This window comes from Rattus norvegicus, chromosome X, assembly GCF_036323735.1.
Source record: "Rattus norvegicus strain BN/NHsdMcwi chromosome X, GRCr8, whole genome shotgun sequence".
NCBI lineage: Eukaryota > Metazoa > Chordata > Mammalia > Rodentia > Muridae > Rattus > Rattus norvegicus.
This window is the reverse complement of record NC_086039.1, coordinates 140,697,853-140,714,810: the sequence shown is the minus strand read 5'-3', so window position 1 is coordinate 140,714,810 and position 16,958 is coordinate 140,697,853. Positions and strand designations below refer to the sequence as shown.

Here is a 16,958-nt window from a genome sequence, read left to right as displayed (position 1 = left end):
GATATAGATATAGATATAGATATAGATATAGATATAGATGATATAGATATAGATATAGATATAGATATATAGATAAATAGATATCTGTGCCTGTGTGTGTGTGTGTGTGTGTGTGTGTGTGTGTGTGTGTAATTTTTTTAAAGAGCTGACAGTTTTTTTTTCACATTTCACGGTGTAAGTGAAAGCCGCACTTTTTTGTACCACTTCTCCCTCCAGAAGCATTCCCTCTGTTAGGAAAGGAAGTTCCTTGTCGTGCACCTAGTAAACACTCAGGCTCAGCACCAAGATCTCCTGGTGAAACAACAAGAAATACAAAAGGATAAAGAGCATTTCTGCTCTTATCTGTCTGGCTGGGTCATGCCAGGCTGTGTGGGCGCCATCATAGGGCGGGCGGGAGGTCTTATCATTGGAAACCTAGGCATCATGGGTATGTGGCCTCCCATGGGTGGTCTCATCCCAGGAGCTGGTCCCACAGGCATCATCCCAGGAGGAGGGGAGCCCATCACTGGCATCACAGGAGGGCCTCCCATGTGGGGTACAGGCATCACGCCAGGCCGAGGAGGACCGGGGAGACTGGGGGGAGGTGGGATCATGGCCCCTGCAGGCGGAGGAGCAGAGAAGGGAGCTGGAGGGATCTTTCCTTGTTGAAACACAGCCGTTGTTTTGTCAGTCAGGCTCTGGGCCTGCTCTTCCATCCATTTCTGGTAATACTCTTTCACATTCTCTTTGTGTTTCTGACCACTGCAGTGTGTCTTCCTCACAGATGGAGAATCATGGGTAAGATACGTATCACAGTCGTCCCAGTAAACCTTAAGCATGTTGTTCCACAGGCCGTTGTCTACCTGGGCGTGTATGTGTAATTTTAAGAGACAGGGTCTTACTACTTAGACAAGACTGTCCTCAAACTCTTGCTTCTCCTCCTCAGCCTCCTGAATGCTGGCATTCCGTGCCCAGCACTGTGCCTGGCTGTTTATTTTGTTGCTTTGCTTTCCTCGGGTTGTCAAGTTCAGCCAGCAAGTGACTTTACCCATTGAGCTATCTCACTAGCTGTTTTATTTTGTATTTTCTTTGAAACATGGTCTCACTAGAGAGCCCAGGTTAACTGACACTTTTGAACAACTTCTGGACAGACTTATGAGGTAACAAAATGCACTGAAGAAGCCAGGAGGACACAATTTCTCTTTTCCTATTCTTTACAGAGGGTGGAATCCAGTGTCTCTGCTTCCTTCCTGTGGTGGCTATTCCTGGTTGTCAACTTGACTGTATCTGGTATGAACTACAATCCAGAATTGGAAGGCTCACCTTTGATCCTGATCTGGAGGCTGGGAGATACAAGTTTCTGACCTGGATCTTGGCATGGAGATCTTGAGGCAAAGTGGCTATGAATCCCAGGAGCTTAAGGCAAGGAGATCTCTGAGTTCAAGGTCATCTGGGGAAAAAGCAACTCCCAGATCTAAGTGTGGTGGTACCCACCTTTAATCTGGGACACACCTTCTGATGGAGACCTACCTAAGGACATTGGAAGAAGGAAGATCCTCTCTTATTCACCTGCCTGCCTCGTGGGACTGAGCCACTGCTAGATCCTTGGACTTCCATTCATAGCTGCTGCTGACCATTGTTGGGGACTTGGACTAAAGACTGTAAATCAACAAATTCCCTTACTCTATTCAGACTACCCATAAGTTCTGAGATTCTAGAGGGCTCTGACTAATACACTTCCTGTCAGCTATTTGAGAGCTCTCTTTACTGCCCACTAAGTATCTTCTGCCTCCTGTGGCAGTGTCAAGAGAGGCATCTTAACTAGGTCTTGCACAACCCTTTTCTATGAAGCAGGACACCTAAGAAGACATGCAGCTGAGGGAAAGGTAGCACGACTGAGAGTCTTCTGCTGATGATTTTTGGCCTCAAATGTTAATATTCTAAATGATTCTGGAGATGCAGAAGAAAGCAAGGCAGGTAGAACCTCACAAACTCTAAAGAAATCTTGTTTCTGACATTGTAAGGAACAGAACAAAGAAGATGCCCACACTGTGCTCAGGCCCATTGGAATGAGCCTCTCTTTCCACAATGCTTATTAGCAATAAGTAGTTTTCGTGAATTTCAATTGAGTTCAAACTTGTAGCACGTAAAAGCTTGTTTGTTTACATTCTGTATGTTACCCTTCAGAGATTCCAAACACCATAAGAGGGTAACTAGGTCATCAATTAGGGAACAGGATACGAAGATTAAGTGACATCCGTCGTGGGCTCAGAGAGAATAGAAGGGTTTCTATGAACCATTTGGTGTTTTTAGCAATCTGTCTTTCACCACACACACACACACACACACACACACACACACACACACACACACACACATATCTTACTGCTTCAGGATCCAACACGAGCTTCACCACAGCAACCCCCCACACAGATGTTCCTGTGAGTTGAACAAACAAAATGACACTAATAATGCAGACATTTGCAGTTCTGATGTGCACAAGGAAGCACTTTCTGAAAATCTCTTAACCCTGAGATGCCCCAGGGGAGCCAACACCTAGGCTTAGAACAAGCATGGCAAAGGTCAATGCCCCTGCATTCCAAGAAGTCTTCACTGGGAGTTTTCCTGACCACCAGCATTCCACTGATGGGAGCTAGATTGTAAATTCGACAGTCGAAGATTTACCCTGCGTGCTTTCTTGCGAGTACATACATAAAAGAAAAATGCTATTAACCATTCCACTATATTCTGCCAGCACAGTGGTTTTGTGACTATGTGTTTAAAATCCATGGCATCACTAAAGTTTTTCTTGCTACTGACAGCAATTCTCAGGAGAGATAGCAACTATGTGGGTGCCCATGATGGTAAGACACACTATCTCATGAGCATCCAAAGTGTTTCCTTCCCAGTCAGCAAAGACCAATCAGCTCCCCTACAACATAACAATTCTCATCAAAGGCGAAGGAAGAGAAAAATATATTCATCTATCTCTGTAGCCTTATTAGAGGCCACATTTCCTCATGTGCTATCAGAAGCTACAATATATTTTTTCTGAATAAACACCAGCTCACATGCCTCCTGATGACTATCCAAGTTAATTCTTCCCACACTGGCTTACATTACCGCTTCATTCAACTCACAGTCACAGATGCTTTCATACTTTGCCCACCCTGTTAAACCTAGGCTGGATTAACCCACCCGAACACCTGAGTGGACCTCTTTTAAAACAATTGTTGTTTGTGTGTGCGTATGAGTGTTTTGCATGTAACTATGTAAGTATAGGTGCACTGTATTCATTCAGTGCCCACAGACGCCGGAAAAGGATGTCAGATTCTCTGTAACTAGAGTTACAGAAGGCTGTGGGCTGCCTTATGGGTGCTCAGAACTGAAGTCAGGTTCTTGGCAAGAAGAATGAAAACCCTTAAATCTGATCCACCTTCCCAGCCTCTGGGTGAACTTCTATTAATACTTCTAACACTCTACTGTTATTGGAACATTTTACTAATTGTGTAAGCTCTTGAGGGGCATGTTCACGGATGTAAATATGGGACCCAGGACAAGACGTAGTATACAATAGATAACAAACGTTACTTAATTTACTAAATCTTAGAAGGATATCTGACCTATCTTTCTTAGTTGGAACCTAAGCTTTGTGTTCATGCCACCCCCACATATGCCCATGAACCCCTTGAATAGCACCACCCACACCTCCTTCAGCTGACTTTGGCTGCCACAAAATATCCACGGTATGAATTTTATGAGCTTTGCTCTTTACATAGTATGTGTTTGTGACATTAAATCAAGTAGTGCTTTTTGCACATGCACCATATCTTGTTGAACATTTTTGGCACAGAGCTATATTGGGAAGTTTAATTCACAGCAAGCAATATTTAACAACATTTGTTCAGTAGTTGGTATATGAAGCTGGCTACTCCCCTTCCCCCATGCTGCCAATTTCCTATCTTTGAGAGCCAAGAGTCTTTCCACTATTGTTTTATTGCCTTTGCTGTGTACCCTTCTGCCTTTTTATTTCAACCTTCCAGCCGACCATGTTTTTGTGGGACCCAGGGCCTGTTGTTCCAGCTGCAAACCCATCTGCATCATCAACTCCCAACCCTCTCATTGTTAAACTTATCTTGCCCGGAGGACAAAGCTTTTTCCCCATAGAAAGAACCTCACCTCTAACTCTCATGTATTCATTTTTCTATTGACTTTTATTTTTGTTTTTCTATTAAGAAAAACATTAGTTCTAGTATAAAGGGGAAACCTTTTCTCCACAAGTGAAATTTCAAATGGCTCCCATGGAGAAACACTGAGCTTTTGGTGTACTCTGTATTTATGATCAAATCATGTGCAGATATATCTTCAGAATCTCAAAATTAAAGAAAAACCTCATACCTCTCCACTCCCAGTCACCTTGTAGAGTCTGTATTCCCTTGATTCAAAGAGGAGTGTAGACTACAGCTGGGACAAACTCTACCTGTGGCGTGATTCACCTCAGTTATAGTTCTATAAACTTAGTAGTTTATTACACTATTACCCTATCCTCAAATATAATAAAATCAAAGCAAATGGCCACCTTGTATACCTTTGTGCTCTAAGGTATACATGACCACTCTTAGAGGGTCACATTACTGTTCAGGTGTCATTTGCAGGGAAGCTAACAGAGGCTACTTGTATACAGTTTCTTGAAGGTGAAAGGGCATAAGGTTACGTAGAACATGGAAGCTTCCTGTATCTCCTGTCCCAGGCTCCACAATGATCTCTCTTCATTGCCTCTTTTGCTACTCACAGGAGAATCTTTTCACAGATCCTAGATGCTGGCTGGGGACAGTAGCTTTGGATGTGTGTCTCCTTGTGAGGCACATATTATTTCAGTCTAAACCATATTGAGGTTTGCTGTTCACCTTGATGCTTTTCTTTTTCCTTTTCTTCAGTCCCTACTTTTACTGAAGAAAGCTTCCATTCAACCTGAATCCAAACTGTGGTAGTGCCTCCTGTAGCCTAGACTTTTTAACAGTTGCTTTTGCAAAGAATTGTCATTCAAGTGCGCAGCACTCTACCTGACACAGGTGCAGTACAGGCTTCTAATTTAATGGAAGAGTTGTAGTAGATTAGAATGTCACCCCTTCATGCCCACACATACTTCTTATTGAGACTTATGAGAATGGCCATAGTTCCAATCTTTCCTTTCACTCAGTTATACATTCTATCACTCAACTCCACTTTGAATAAAAGAAAGGCAACACATTGAGGAAATTTGGAGAAAAGTCTCAAAATGTTAGTTGATTGATGATTAACTTTTTTCAATAATTGTACAGGAAAAATGCCTGCAAAAATTAGCTGTGGGAAAAGTGCCCACTGCACAAGACTGACAGCCTAAGGTCAATCCCAGGAATCCATAGATCAGTGGCTCTCAACCTTCCTAATGCTGCAACCCTTGAATAGAGTTCCTAATGTCGTGGTGACCCCCAATCATAAAATTATTACAGCTATTTCATAACTGTAACTTTGCTACTGTTATGAATTGTTTTACATATATAATATATACATGTATATTATATACTATATAAAAATTATGTGTGTATGTGTGTGTGTCTTCCAGTGGCCTTAGGAAGATCCCTATGAAAGGGTCCTTCAACTTCCGACAAAGAGGTCACAACCCACAGGCTAAGAACTGCTGCCATAGGGGAAGGAGATGACCCAACTCCTGAAAGTTGTCCTCTGATCTGCACTGTGACACATGTGCACACACACTGATAATTAAGAAATAAAACTTTTATTAAAAAGAGTTGGCTAAAATATATGCTCTTCAACATTGTTTATCAGATGGGAAAAATGTGGAGAAACTCATATGTCCTACGGTAATAATAATTCAAAATTCCTTAAGATAGAATACTATGCAATCATTAAAATTAAGATTATACACTTAGGGCATCCACCATTGGCTACTTTTCTTGTTGCTGTAGCACAGTACATGATGAAATCAACCTAGAAACCCAAGGTTTGCATGTCTTTCTGCTTCTTTGTTTGTTTGTTTGTTTGTTTGGCTCATAGGTTGAAGAGCATGACTTGTTATGGTGGGGAAAGCACAGCAGCCACAGTCAGGAAAAAGAGAGAAAAGAATGCTCATGCTCAACTCACAATCGTTTTCATATTCAGTTCAGGATCACATCCCATAGGATGTTGTCAATGACATTTGTAGTGAGTTGTACAACTTTAGTGAGCACAATCCAGAAACTCACTTGCCTAGAGCATTGACTCTTAGTGAGTCTCGATCCTTTCACCCTGCCTACCTATAGTAAACTTCAAGGCAGTCAAACATGTTATGGAGGGGTTGTTCACTGAAAACAGGTTCTAAGGCAGCTGTAATGTTATGTTCCCATTAAATAACCTGCACATAACACACACACACACACACACACACACACACACACACACACACACAAAAACAAAAGCAGAAACAAGAGCAAAACACTTAAGTTATTTATCTCCAGGTAATAGCACAATAGGTGATTTCAACTTTTTCCTTTCTCCTTTCTTACATATCCTAATTTCACTGTGGGAAGCTTCTACAGTTTTTGTAATGTATAGTCCCTTCTGCATTTATGAGCTGTATTGTAAAATGTTGTCACAGCAATGGCAAAGGCAGCAATAGAGTATTTCTTACAATTGTGCAGATATGACTTGTTATCCCTGACATGGAGGTCATGATCCATGGGACACTACTTGAGGCAGCCCAATTAGAGGAGTCCATTCGATCTTATAACCTCCCCTACAAAATCATAGAAAGCCTTCCTTTCATGCTTGCTTGCATTCATACCCTGTCCATTGCATTCTTTCTTCTGTTCTTTTATCACTTTCCTTGACTTCCAGTCTTTCAATAGGTATTTATTAAAGTCTTAACATGAGCCATGAAATGTGTTAGTTCCTGTCATTAAAGAGCATATATTCTAGTGGAAAAGCACACAAGGAAACAACCAAATGACTATCAAATAGGGATGACATATAGCTAAGATTGAAGAGTACCCTGGAGCAAGCCCTGTTAGGACTGAAGTATGAATTAACATTGCCTTCAGGACAATGAGTATTGCAGATGGATGACTGCTAGTCTGTTTGGCCTTGATAAACACTTTTCTTCATCTTCTTTCTCCAATCGAGGTGTTTTAAAAGAAAAGCCAGATTTAAAATAATCATACTTGTCTCAAATGATATGGAACATAGTATTAAAATGATTTCAAGGTGAATTAATAAATTGCAAGTGGAATCAAATTAGCCAATGAAGTGATAATGTTGTAAAACTGGATGATAGGTATACAGGAGTTCATTAAACTACTTTACATACCTTCGTGTACTTGAGAGGTTTTTCTTTAATTAAAATAACCAGATAATCATGTTTAATTAAGACTAACCATTGTCAATTATGCAAAAGAGAGGGTAGAGGCTGCAAGAGATGGGAGAAGGTGGGCAGGTAATAGAAGATATGGTTATAAGTACATCCTTATTACATTTTTAGATACTGAAGTCTTTAAAAGTTGACCTCAAACTCCCCATCTTTGTGCCTCAGAACCCCGAGGTTTGGTTTATAAGCATCTACCATAAGGGATCCTGTTTGCTTTTCTTAAAAGTCATTATAAATGGTTACATTTGAAGTCCTTTTTCTGTAAAGGTGTATGTCTTATTGTGAAATTTCCAAGTCCTACGATTTATGAAATCTAACTCACTGTATTAGCTGAGAATCAGTGTAGTTAAATAAAAGACATTTTAAACAAAAGAGGATTCTGAGTGAAAGGTTTTTTTCATGCATAAATGTCTGGGTTGCTTTGGTGGCTCTATTGGTTGCTTCCTATAACCATAACCTAAACACCTGAGAGAGCAACTTAAAAGGAATCATTTTGGTTCATATTTTCAGACTTTAGTTCATGCTCTCTTTAGCCAATCCTCTTGGGCATCTGGAATGTGAGACAATAGAAACCCGCTCACCTGAGATTGGGTGGGAAACATGGATAGACACAGGAAGAGGTAAGCAACACACATATTGAAGGACCCAGCCCCAGTTACTTATTTTCTCCAGGTAGTTCACACTTCCTCAAGTTTCTCCAAACTTCCCAAATCAGTACTGCTAGCTGGGGAGCAAGAACCAAAAGATGCACATGTGGACCACTTTACACTCAAACCATAGTAGTAGCCCTGTTCTTTGACTCTGTTCCAGGCTCCAGGCTCCTCACTTCTATTCTGCATTGACTTTCCAGGGAAATTACCATCATGAGGATAGCTTTGTTCTTAGTGATAGTAGAAGGGACAAAGGAGAGGAAGACTGCTCCTCCTCTTTGAGGATATAAGCTGGTTTGAGTTCAAGCTCTGTGTTACCATGTGAGCTTCTTTTCATGTCTAATAAGCCAGGAGGTGATAAAGTGGCCTTAAGTCACTACAAGATAGACTGTGCTTTATTCTGACTGACTGAGATTTTGGTGTTTGTTCATTGTTACAGTAAAAATAGAAAATGTTGTCTTTTATCCCATGCTAGAGCCAGTACCATACATAGGGCCACATGGCATCTATGGGATATTTTCATCTCAGTTAGCAAAGCATTTCACCCGCTAAGTTCCATCCCATCTCAAACTGCCAATGGCTACTCTCTGAACCCGGCAGCTCTCTCTCTACCCAACAATTTCGCAAGGCAGGTCTCTGCCATGCCAGTTTCATACAGAGACCGCCTATCTTTCAGCTCTCTTCCTGTGGACTCAGTTAAGATGCCACATGAAAGAACACACCACACAATAACCTACCCATCTAGACAGCACAAAATCCTGTACACACCCAATCCTTAAAAATAATCATAACAACCTGTATCTATGTGCAGAGAAGAATCTTAACATCTGCTGCATTGTTCTCCCAGCTCCTCTTCTCGCTTACCTTCCCACTCCTTCTCTCCTGCTTCTAAAACTTTGTTCCTACCCATCCTTCCTTCTCATCCCATGGCAAGCCTCATTGTATCTTGTCTGCCTTCACCTGCATAATGACAACAACCTACAGTTCATTTTGTTTTTTGTTTGTTTTGTGGGAGTGTATATAGATTATCTTATCACCTATGAAGAAAAATTATAATTTCCTCCTTCCCAATTTATGATTTTTCACTCCGTTCCAATACACTATCACACTAATTAGGCTTTTTATTCTGATCTTGAGTCGAGATGGTGAGAGAAGACAATCCTGCTTTGTTTCTTCTCTGGGTGGGATAGACTCTAACCATTTAGTTTGAAATTCCTGAATCCCAAGCTTAACTTAGAAAGCAAGGGACTCTGGGCCTGTGGGTGAGCAGAATGGAGCAGTAGAAGAAAGTCAGAATATGAGAATAGAGAGTTGTGAATGTATTCTGATAGCTCCCCTTTCCTCTCTCATGACTTGACCAGAGGTGACTTATGAAGGGATGGTTGACCACATCCCTCCACAGAGCATGTTCTCAGGGTTTTCATTCACTTAGGTTCTAGAAACTTCCTTTTTTGCCCCTTTAGAATTAGAAATGTTAACAACATCCCATTTTCATTAACACCAAAGGTATTACAGTATCTTTCTTTGAACACTGATCACGTTTGTTATTAGACTCTAGTAAGCTCTTCCTGGACCCTTTTGAAGGGTAGTGAGATGTCTTAGTATGTAAAGGCACCTGCTGGTAAGCTTGAGAACCTGAGTTCCAGCCTTGAGTCCCAGGGTCCATGCAGTGGAAGGAGAGAACGCTTTCCTGACCTCCACAGCTTTGTTGTGATACACACACACACACACACACACACACACACACACACACACACACACACACAGTCTTACATGTTTACATATGTGCACACAAAATACATAAGATATAATTTTTAAAACTTTAAAAAGTTTCCATTAATTTCATGGCCGTGTTTCCAACAGAAATGATTGTCATATAAGAAAAGAATAATTTATTTGTTCAACAATAGACTCTTTTCTTCCTCATCTGGTGAATATGTCTAGGTATAAACTGATTTTATTTTTATGCACCAAAAGAAATACAAAGTTTTTCTTTTCCAATAACCATACTCCTTCTGTCAGGGGTGGGAATCTCGGTCAGATCTAATACTCCTTCTGTGATGAACTATTGATGGTCCCAGTCTTGTGCACACATCCTTCAGATAGCCACAGCTATAGTAGGAGCACCAGTGCAAAAAATATGTCGTACCCAGAAGATTTCTTTTTGTAACATAGGACCCCATGCTCTAGTTTTTATATGCTTTCTGTATCCCTCCTCCATGATATTCCTTGAGCATTGGAAGGGGTGATATGGACGTCACATTTAGGACCAAAATTCCATTGCCACATATTCTCAGTCCTTAGACCAGTTGTGGATCTCTCCATTAACCACTGCCCAGAGCAATCAGAAGTTTCTAGAACAAAGGCTGATGGTTCCACTAATCAAGTACTTTTTAAAGTGACAAGCACATTAAATAACTTTAATTTGTCAAATGGATTTAATTATTTAGGATTTATGTAGTTTGATTGCATTCAGTCTCATTTTACCTTTCAACAAACTCCAAATGCATTCTTTCCTATTACACAGATAAACTGAAATTCAGAGAGGTTACATTCATTACTTGAACTGCCAGATAATGTGGTAGTGTGAATGAAAATGATCCCCATAGGCTCATAAGAATTTGGGAGGTATGGCCTAATTGAAGTGGGTGTGGCCTTGTTGGAGGAACTGTATCACTGAGAGTGAGCTTTGAGGTTTCCAAAGCCTGCGCCAGTGCCAGTGGCTCTCTCTCTCTTCCTTCTGCCGTGGCCATCCAGATGTAGAGTTCTCAGCTTCTCCAGCTCCCTGCCTGCTTCCATGCTGCCATGCTTCCGTCTATGATGATAATGGACTGAACCTTGGAAACTCTAAGCCAACCCCAATTAAATATTTACCTTTATAAAAATTGCCATGGTAATTGTGTCTCTTCATAGCAATAGTTAACCCTAACTGAGACACACAGTAACTACAAGACCTGGGCTAAAACCTGGGTCCTTGGGGCTGAAGAAATATTTTAGTAGTTAAGAGCACTAACAACTCTCCCCAAAACCTGAATGGTTGCTTATAACCAATGGTAACTCCAGTTCCAAGAATCCAATGCTCCCTTCTGCCTTCCATGGAAACTGCATATACATGATGCTCATATATACACACATAAATACATACATACATATAGGTAAAACACCTATACACATAAAATAAGGTATTCAAAAGCTACATGGGTCCTCTTATGACAAACACATTGCTTTGTGAGCTTCTTCACAACTATCTTCTGGCTGGTCACATTTCTTTCAAAAATGTTTACATGTATTTTTTTTCCAACTCTCTAAAACAGAACAGTTTGGTAACTATTTGGTTTAATTGGTCACTGTTTTATTTAATTGTTTTATCCTTGGGAAAAATGTTAATAGAATTCCATAAGAAATTCAATAGACATCAAGAAAATCATAAAGCTTGGGTTTCTATCCCATGCAACCTTGTATGTCTACACTGAACCTTAGTGACTGAGTGCTACTTAAAGGCTGAGGACCCTCTGATTTGCATTTTATAGCCAATTTGAAGAACTTCAAGCTTGGTGCTTTCATTGTCAGAAACAATTGAAGAAGATCTCAGAAGATGGAAAGACCTCCCATGCTCATGGACTGGCAGGATAAATGTTGTAAAAAATGACCACGTTGCCAAAAGCAACCTACAGATTCAATGCAATCCCCATCAAAATCCCTACTCAATTCCTCATAGAGTTAGAAAAAGCAATTCTCAAATTCATCTGGAACAACAAAAAACCCGGGATAGCGAAAACTATCCTCAACAATAAAAGGACTTCAGGGGGAATCACTATCCCTGAACTCAAGCAGTATTACAGAGCAATAGTGAAAAAGCTGCATGGTATTGGTACAGAGACAGACAGATAGACCAATGGAACAGAATTGAAGACCCAGAAATGAACCCACACACCTATGGGCACTTGATTTTTGACAAAGGAGCTAAAACCATCCAATGGAAAAAAGATAGCATTTTCAGCAAATGGTGCTGGTTCAACTGGAGGTCAACATGTAGAAGAATGCAGATCGATCCATTCTTATCACCATGTACAAAGCTTAAGTCCAAGTGGATCAAAGACCTCCACATCAAACCAGATACACTCAAACTAATAGAAGAAAAAGTGGGGAAGAGTCTAGAACACATGGGCACTGGGGAAAATTTCCTGAAAAAAAAAAAACACCAATGGCTTATGCTCTAAGATCAAGAATGGACAAATGGGACCTCATAAAACTGTAAAACTTTTGTAAAGCAAAAGACACTGTCATTAGGATAAAATGGCAACCAACAGATTGGGAAAAGATCCTTACCAATCCCACATCTGATAGAGGGCTAATATCCAAAATATACAAAGAACTCAAGAAGTTAGACTCCAGAGAGCCAGATCACCCTATTACAAAATGGGGTACAGAGCTAAACAAAACATTCTCAGCTGAGGATTATCAAATGGCCAAAAAGCACCTAAAGGAATGTTCAACATCCGTAGTCATCAGGGAAATGCAAATCAAAACATCGCTGAGATTTCACCTCACACCAGTGAGAATGGCTAAGATCAAAAACTCAGAAGAGAACAGATGCTGGCAAGAATGTAGAGAAACAGGAACACTCCTCCATTGTTGGTGGGATTGCAGACTGGTACAACCATTCTGGAAATCAGTCTGGAGGTTCCTCAGAAAATTGGACATAGTGCTACCTAAGGCCTCAGCTATACCACTCCTGGGCATATACCCAAAAGATGCTCCAACATACAACAAAGACACGTGCTACACTATGTTCAGAGCAGCTTTATTTATAATAGCCAGAAGCTGGAAAGAACCCAGATGCCCTTCAACAAAGGAATGGATACAGAAAATGTGGTACATCTACACAATGGAGTACTACTCAGCTATCAAAAACAAAGACTTCATGAAATTCATAGGCAAATGGATGGAACTTGAAAATATCATCCTGAGTGAGGTAACCCAATCACAAAAAAATATCCATGTTATGCACTCACTGATAAGTGGATATTAGCCCAAAAGCTCAGATTACCCAAGATACAATCCACAGACCACATGAAGCTCAAGAAGGATGACCAAAGTGTGGATGTTCACTCCTTCTTAAAAGGGGGAACAAAAATATTCATAGGAGGAGATATGGAGACAAAGTTTGGAGCAGTGCTTGAAGGAATGGAAATTCAGAGCCTGCCCCACCTGGCCATCCAGCCTGTATATATACAGCCACCAAACCCAGACAATATTGCTGATGCCAAGAAGTACATGTTGACAGGAGCCTGATATAGCTGTCTCCTGAGAGGCTCAGCCAGAGCATGACAAATACAGAGGTGAATGCTAGCAGCAAACAATTGAACTGAGAACAGGGTCCCACTGGAGGAATTAGAGAAAGGATTGAAGGACCTGAAGGGGCTTGTAACCCCATAAGAACAACAATGCCAACCAACCAGAGATCCCAGGGACTAAACCACCACCCAAAGTGTACACGTGGACAGATCTATGGCTCCAGCTGCATATGTAGCAGAGGATGGCCTTGTTGGGCACCAGTGGAGAGAGAAGTCCTTGGTCCTGCCAAGGCTGAACCTCCCAATGTAGGAGAATGTCAGGATGGGAAGGTCGGAAGGGGTGTATGGTTGGGTAGGGGAACACCCTCAAAGAAGAAGAGGGAGGATGGGATAGGGGATTTTTGGACAGGAAACCAGGGAGGGAGATAACATTTGAAATGTAAATGAAAATTATCCAATGAAAAGTGTTATTATTTCTACTAGAAAAAAAAGAACTAGAATAAAATATGACCCATCATGTTTGGATAGGTATTTGTTCTTTTGTCCAATCAAATTGTAATGATCTGGCTTCCCAACCCTCAGGTGTGTAAGAGCCTCTTGCATATAAGACCAAAGGGGAAACATGTACTTTGGGATTTGGAAGTAAAAAGCACAATCTCTTATGGCCCTGGCCACATCAGCACAGGCCACATTGAAATTGCTTCCTAATGTTCCTGCTTTGTGATTATTCAATTACTCCCATTAGTAGATCTCATGACAGAATATAGACAAAATGTTTCCTAGCCAAAGAAAATATCTTTACAATTGACTGTAATAGTTCTCACAGCTTAGATAAGCCTAAATGAAAATATTGGGTCATTACCTGAAAGAGAATGTAGAGATTGCTAACCTGATTATCTTTTAAGTTACTTGAAAATGAACCCTTTAGAAATAAGAAAGGTGGGGAGAATGTACTTATGTGAGACTGAGAAATAAAGGCTATTCTAATGGCAAATTAGTTATGCTTCAAGGATCATAAGAGGAACTTTGGCTTGTTGGCGCACATTATCCTTGCGTTATACTATTTTTCCCAGTCCAGGGGAACCTACATATGAAAGCCCATGTGTAGTCAAAGATAGCTATGAAAATGCCACCACACACAAAAGCATAACTTATCTGGGACATGTTAAAATCTTTGTGACTTCTTTGCTACTCAATCGTGCACCACCCACATGGCAGCTAATGGCACCTGTAACTCCAGTTCCAGGGTATCTGACATTCTCTTCTGAACATCAAGGTACCAAATACATGATCCATGGCACAAATACATACATACATACATACATACATACATACATACATACATGTGTATATACATACATTATAATAACTAGAGTAACCACTAAAACAAGCTATAGAAAAACATGATAAATCTAGTTTTCCCAATGTTTATTTTCATTTTGTTATTATCATTATTATTATTTATGTTCATTGGTGTTTTGTCTGCATGTATGTCTGTGCGAGGGTGCCAGATCCTCTAAACTTTAGTTACAGTGAGTTGTGAGTTGCCATTTGTGTGTTGGGAATTGAACCCGAGACCTCTGGAAGAGCAGCCAATGCACTTAACCAGTGAGCCATCTCTCCAGTCCCTTAAAATGTTAAGATAGTCAGTAACCCACATACACATAAACATTTTAAGTCTAAATATGAGTTTAAAATAAAACAAAACTTACAAGATAATAGACAAACATGTGCCCACAGCTTAAGAACCCAGTAGCTAGTAGCAATAATTGGTCAAAAAAAAGTAGGCAAAATATCAGAAAGGATAGAGAAGAAATCAACAATATTGTCAAGCCACAGGATCCAATCGACATTTGAGGAACACTATACTCAATCCATATGGCATCTCACAGATAACGGCAGCTTCAGTTCCATTGGATCCAATGCTCCATTGAGCCATACCATAGCATGCATCGCTTTTAACTGCCTATGAACCAAATACTAAGATCACTCATATCCTAGGACAGAAGTTTAAACTCACTGAAATTCTATAGATTTTATTGTCCAATAAGAACAGAATTAAACAATCAACAATAACCAAACCAAGAGAGGAAAAAAAGAGTATGTGTGTGGGGGTTGGGCAAATATCCTTCCAACACTTGAAATTTCAAAATCTAAATAAACCATGGGTCTAATTCGTTTTGCAAAAAAAAATCATCACATTTATTTTACTCCCAAATCCACCTACACATAAAACTCTGATATAGTTTTTAAGGAGTTGACGGAGATACGATTTATTCAGTGAACAGATAAGCCCGTGTAAAGTCAATCAAGAGTCTTGAGCAGAGATTAATTATTGTGGATACTATCAGTTCCCTTGCCTTCCTGTAAATGAATTTGTGATGGAACTTTTAATGGTCCACAATGTGGTATCATCCCTAGAATCTAATAAGTCTGGGGTCCATCACTTTTTCTTAGAGTAGAACTCAGCCATCAACTTAAATTTCCATATCTCATAAATGGAGATCAAAACATTACATAGGGAATATAGCTCAGTTTGGGAGAGTGTTTGTCTTCCATCCATGAGGTTCTAGATTTGCTCCTACTCTAGGAAAACGAAAACACTACTATTTTCCAGGGTTGTTCTGAGTGCAGGGCGTGTGCTGATTAAAGACACTTCCCAGTAGGAAAGTTAATTTGTTAATTTGTGCCTGAAAACACAAAAATTGGGAAATACTGTTATATTCTAATCACTGGAAATTGCAAATAACCTCTTCATACAGCAAGAGCCTTTATGGAAGTCAGATGACTCTTTCATAACAACTGAAAAGTCCTGGGCAGATCTGTAAAGATCGCCTTCCACTTAATTGGATAAAAGATTGGTATTAAGCAAACCACGAGCATTTCTTTAGATAGGAAGTTTTGAATCCTGTTTTAAATGAAGCAAATAATTTCAGTCATCCCTTGAGATTTCCAAATTATATATTTAATAATTAATCCTCTTAAAATCTTACTGAAGAACATTGCATGTAATCAACTGAGTACTGTGGAATTTTCTGAGTTGAAAATTTCCACTTACCAGCCTTGTTATGAATACTAATACACCTACAACTTATTAAAGCCACTGGGGATATCCCTTTTTAACTGTATCAGTGAAAACTTCAAGTTCTAAGGTTTATTTATAAATCTAGGACAATTGCTTGAAACCTACATTTATTTCCCTGGTAGGGGCGCAGGTTGAATGCTGGTAAAGTGAAATTGACTGGGCACAGGGAGGGGATACCTCCAGTGCCTTTGGAGTCTGCCATAGCCCTGGCCAAGAGCCAAAATACCTGCAGCCAGGGACTGAGAATGGCATTGTGGAGGGTCCAGGAACCCCATGAGAGTGTCTGGGGCCAGAGTTTCCCTGTGCTCCAGCTCCAATTTTCTCCAAGCTACACCCATGTCTGATCTTCTACATCCCCAATCCTGCTTGCTGCTGCTCCTGTCACAAATGCTAGATCTGCAAGAGGCCTAGAGAGTCTGCCTGCCTACTGCTGGCCCCAATCTTCATACCTTTCATAAATATTTCTCTGACTAAACACATTGTCCTTCAAAGCTTATCTCAGCTTTCCAGAGGATCCAAACTATGATAGTTAGTGCTAAGTAAGG

General features: G+C 40.3%; 1 protein-coding gene across 1 annotated transcript; it reads right to left on the bottom strand.

Moving 5' to 3' along the window:
• Nucleotides 1–211: 211 nt before the first annotated feature.
• LOC120099250 (U1 small nuclear ribonucleoprotein C-like) lies at nt 212–5,335 on the bottom strand. Its single transcript, XM_039100332.2, has one exon. It carries the CDS (start codon nt 816–818, stop codon nt 339–341), a length of 480 nt encoding a protein of 159 aa, XP_038956260.1. The 5' UTR covers nt 819–5,335; the 3' UTR covers nt 212–338.
• Nucleotides 5,336–16,958: the final 11,623 nt, after the last annotated feature.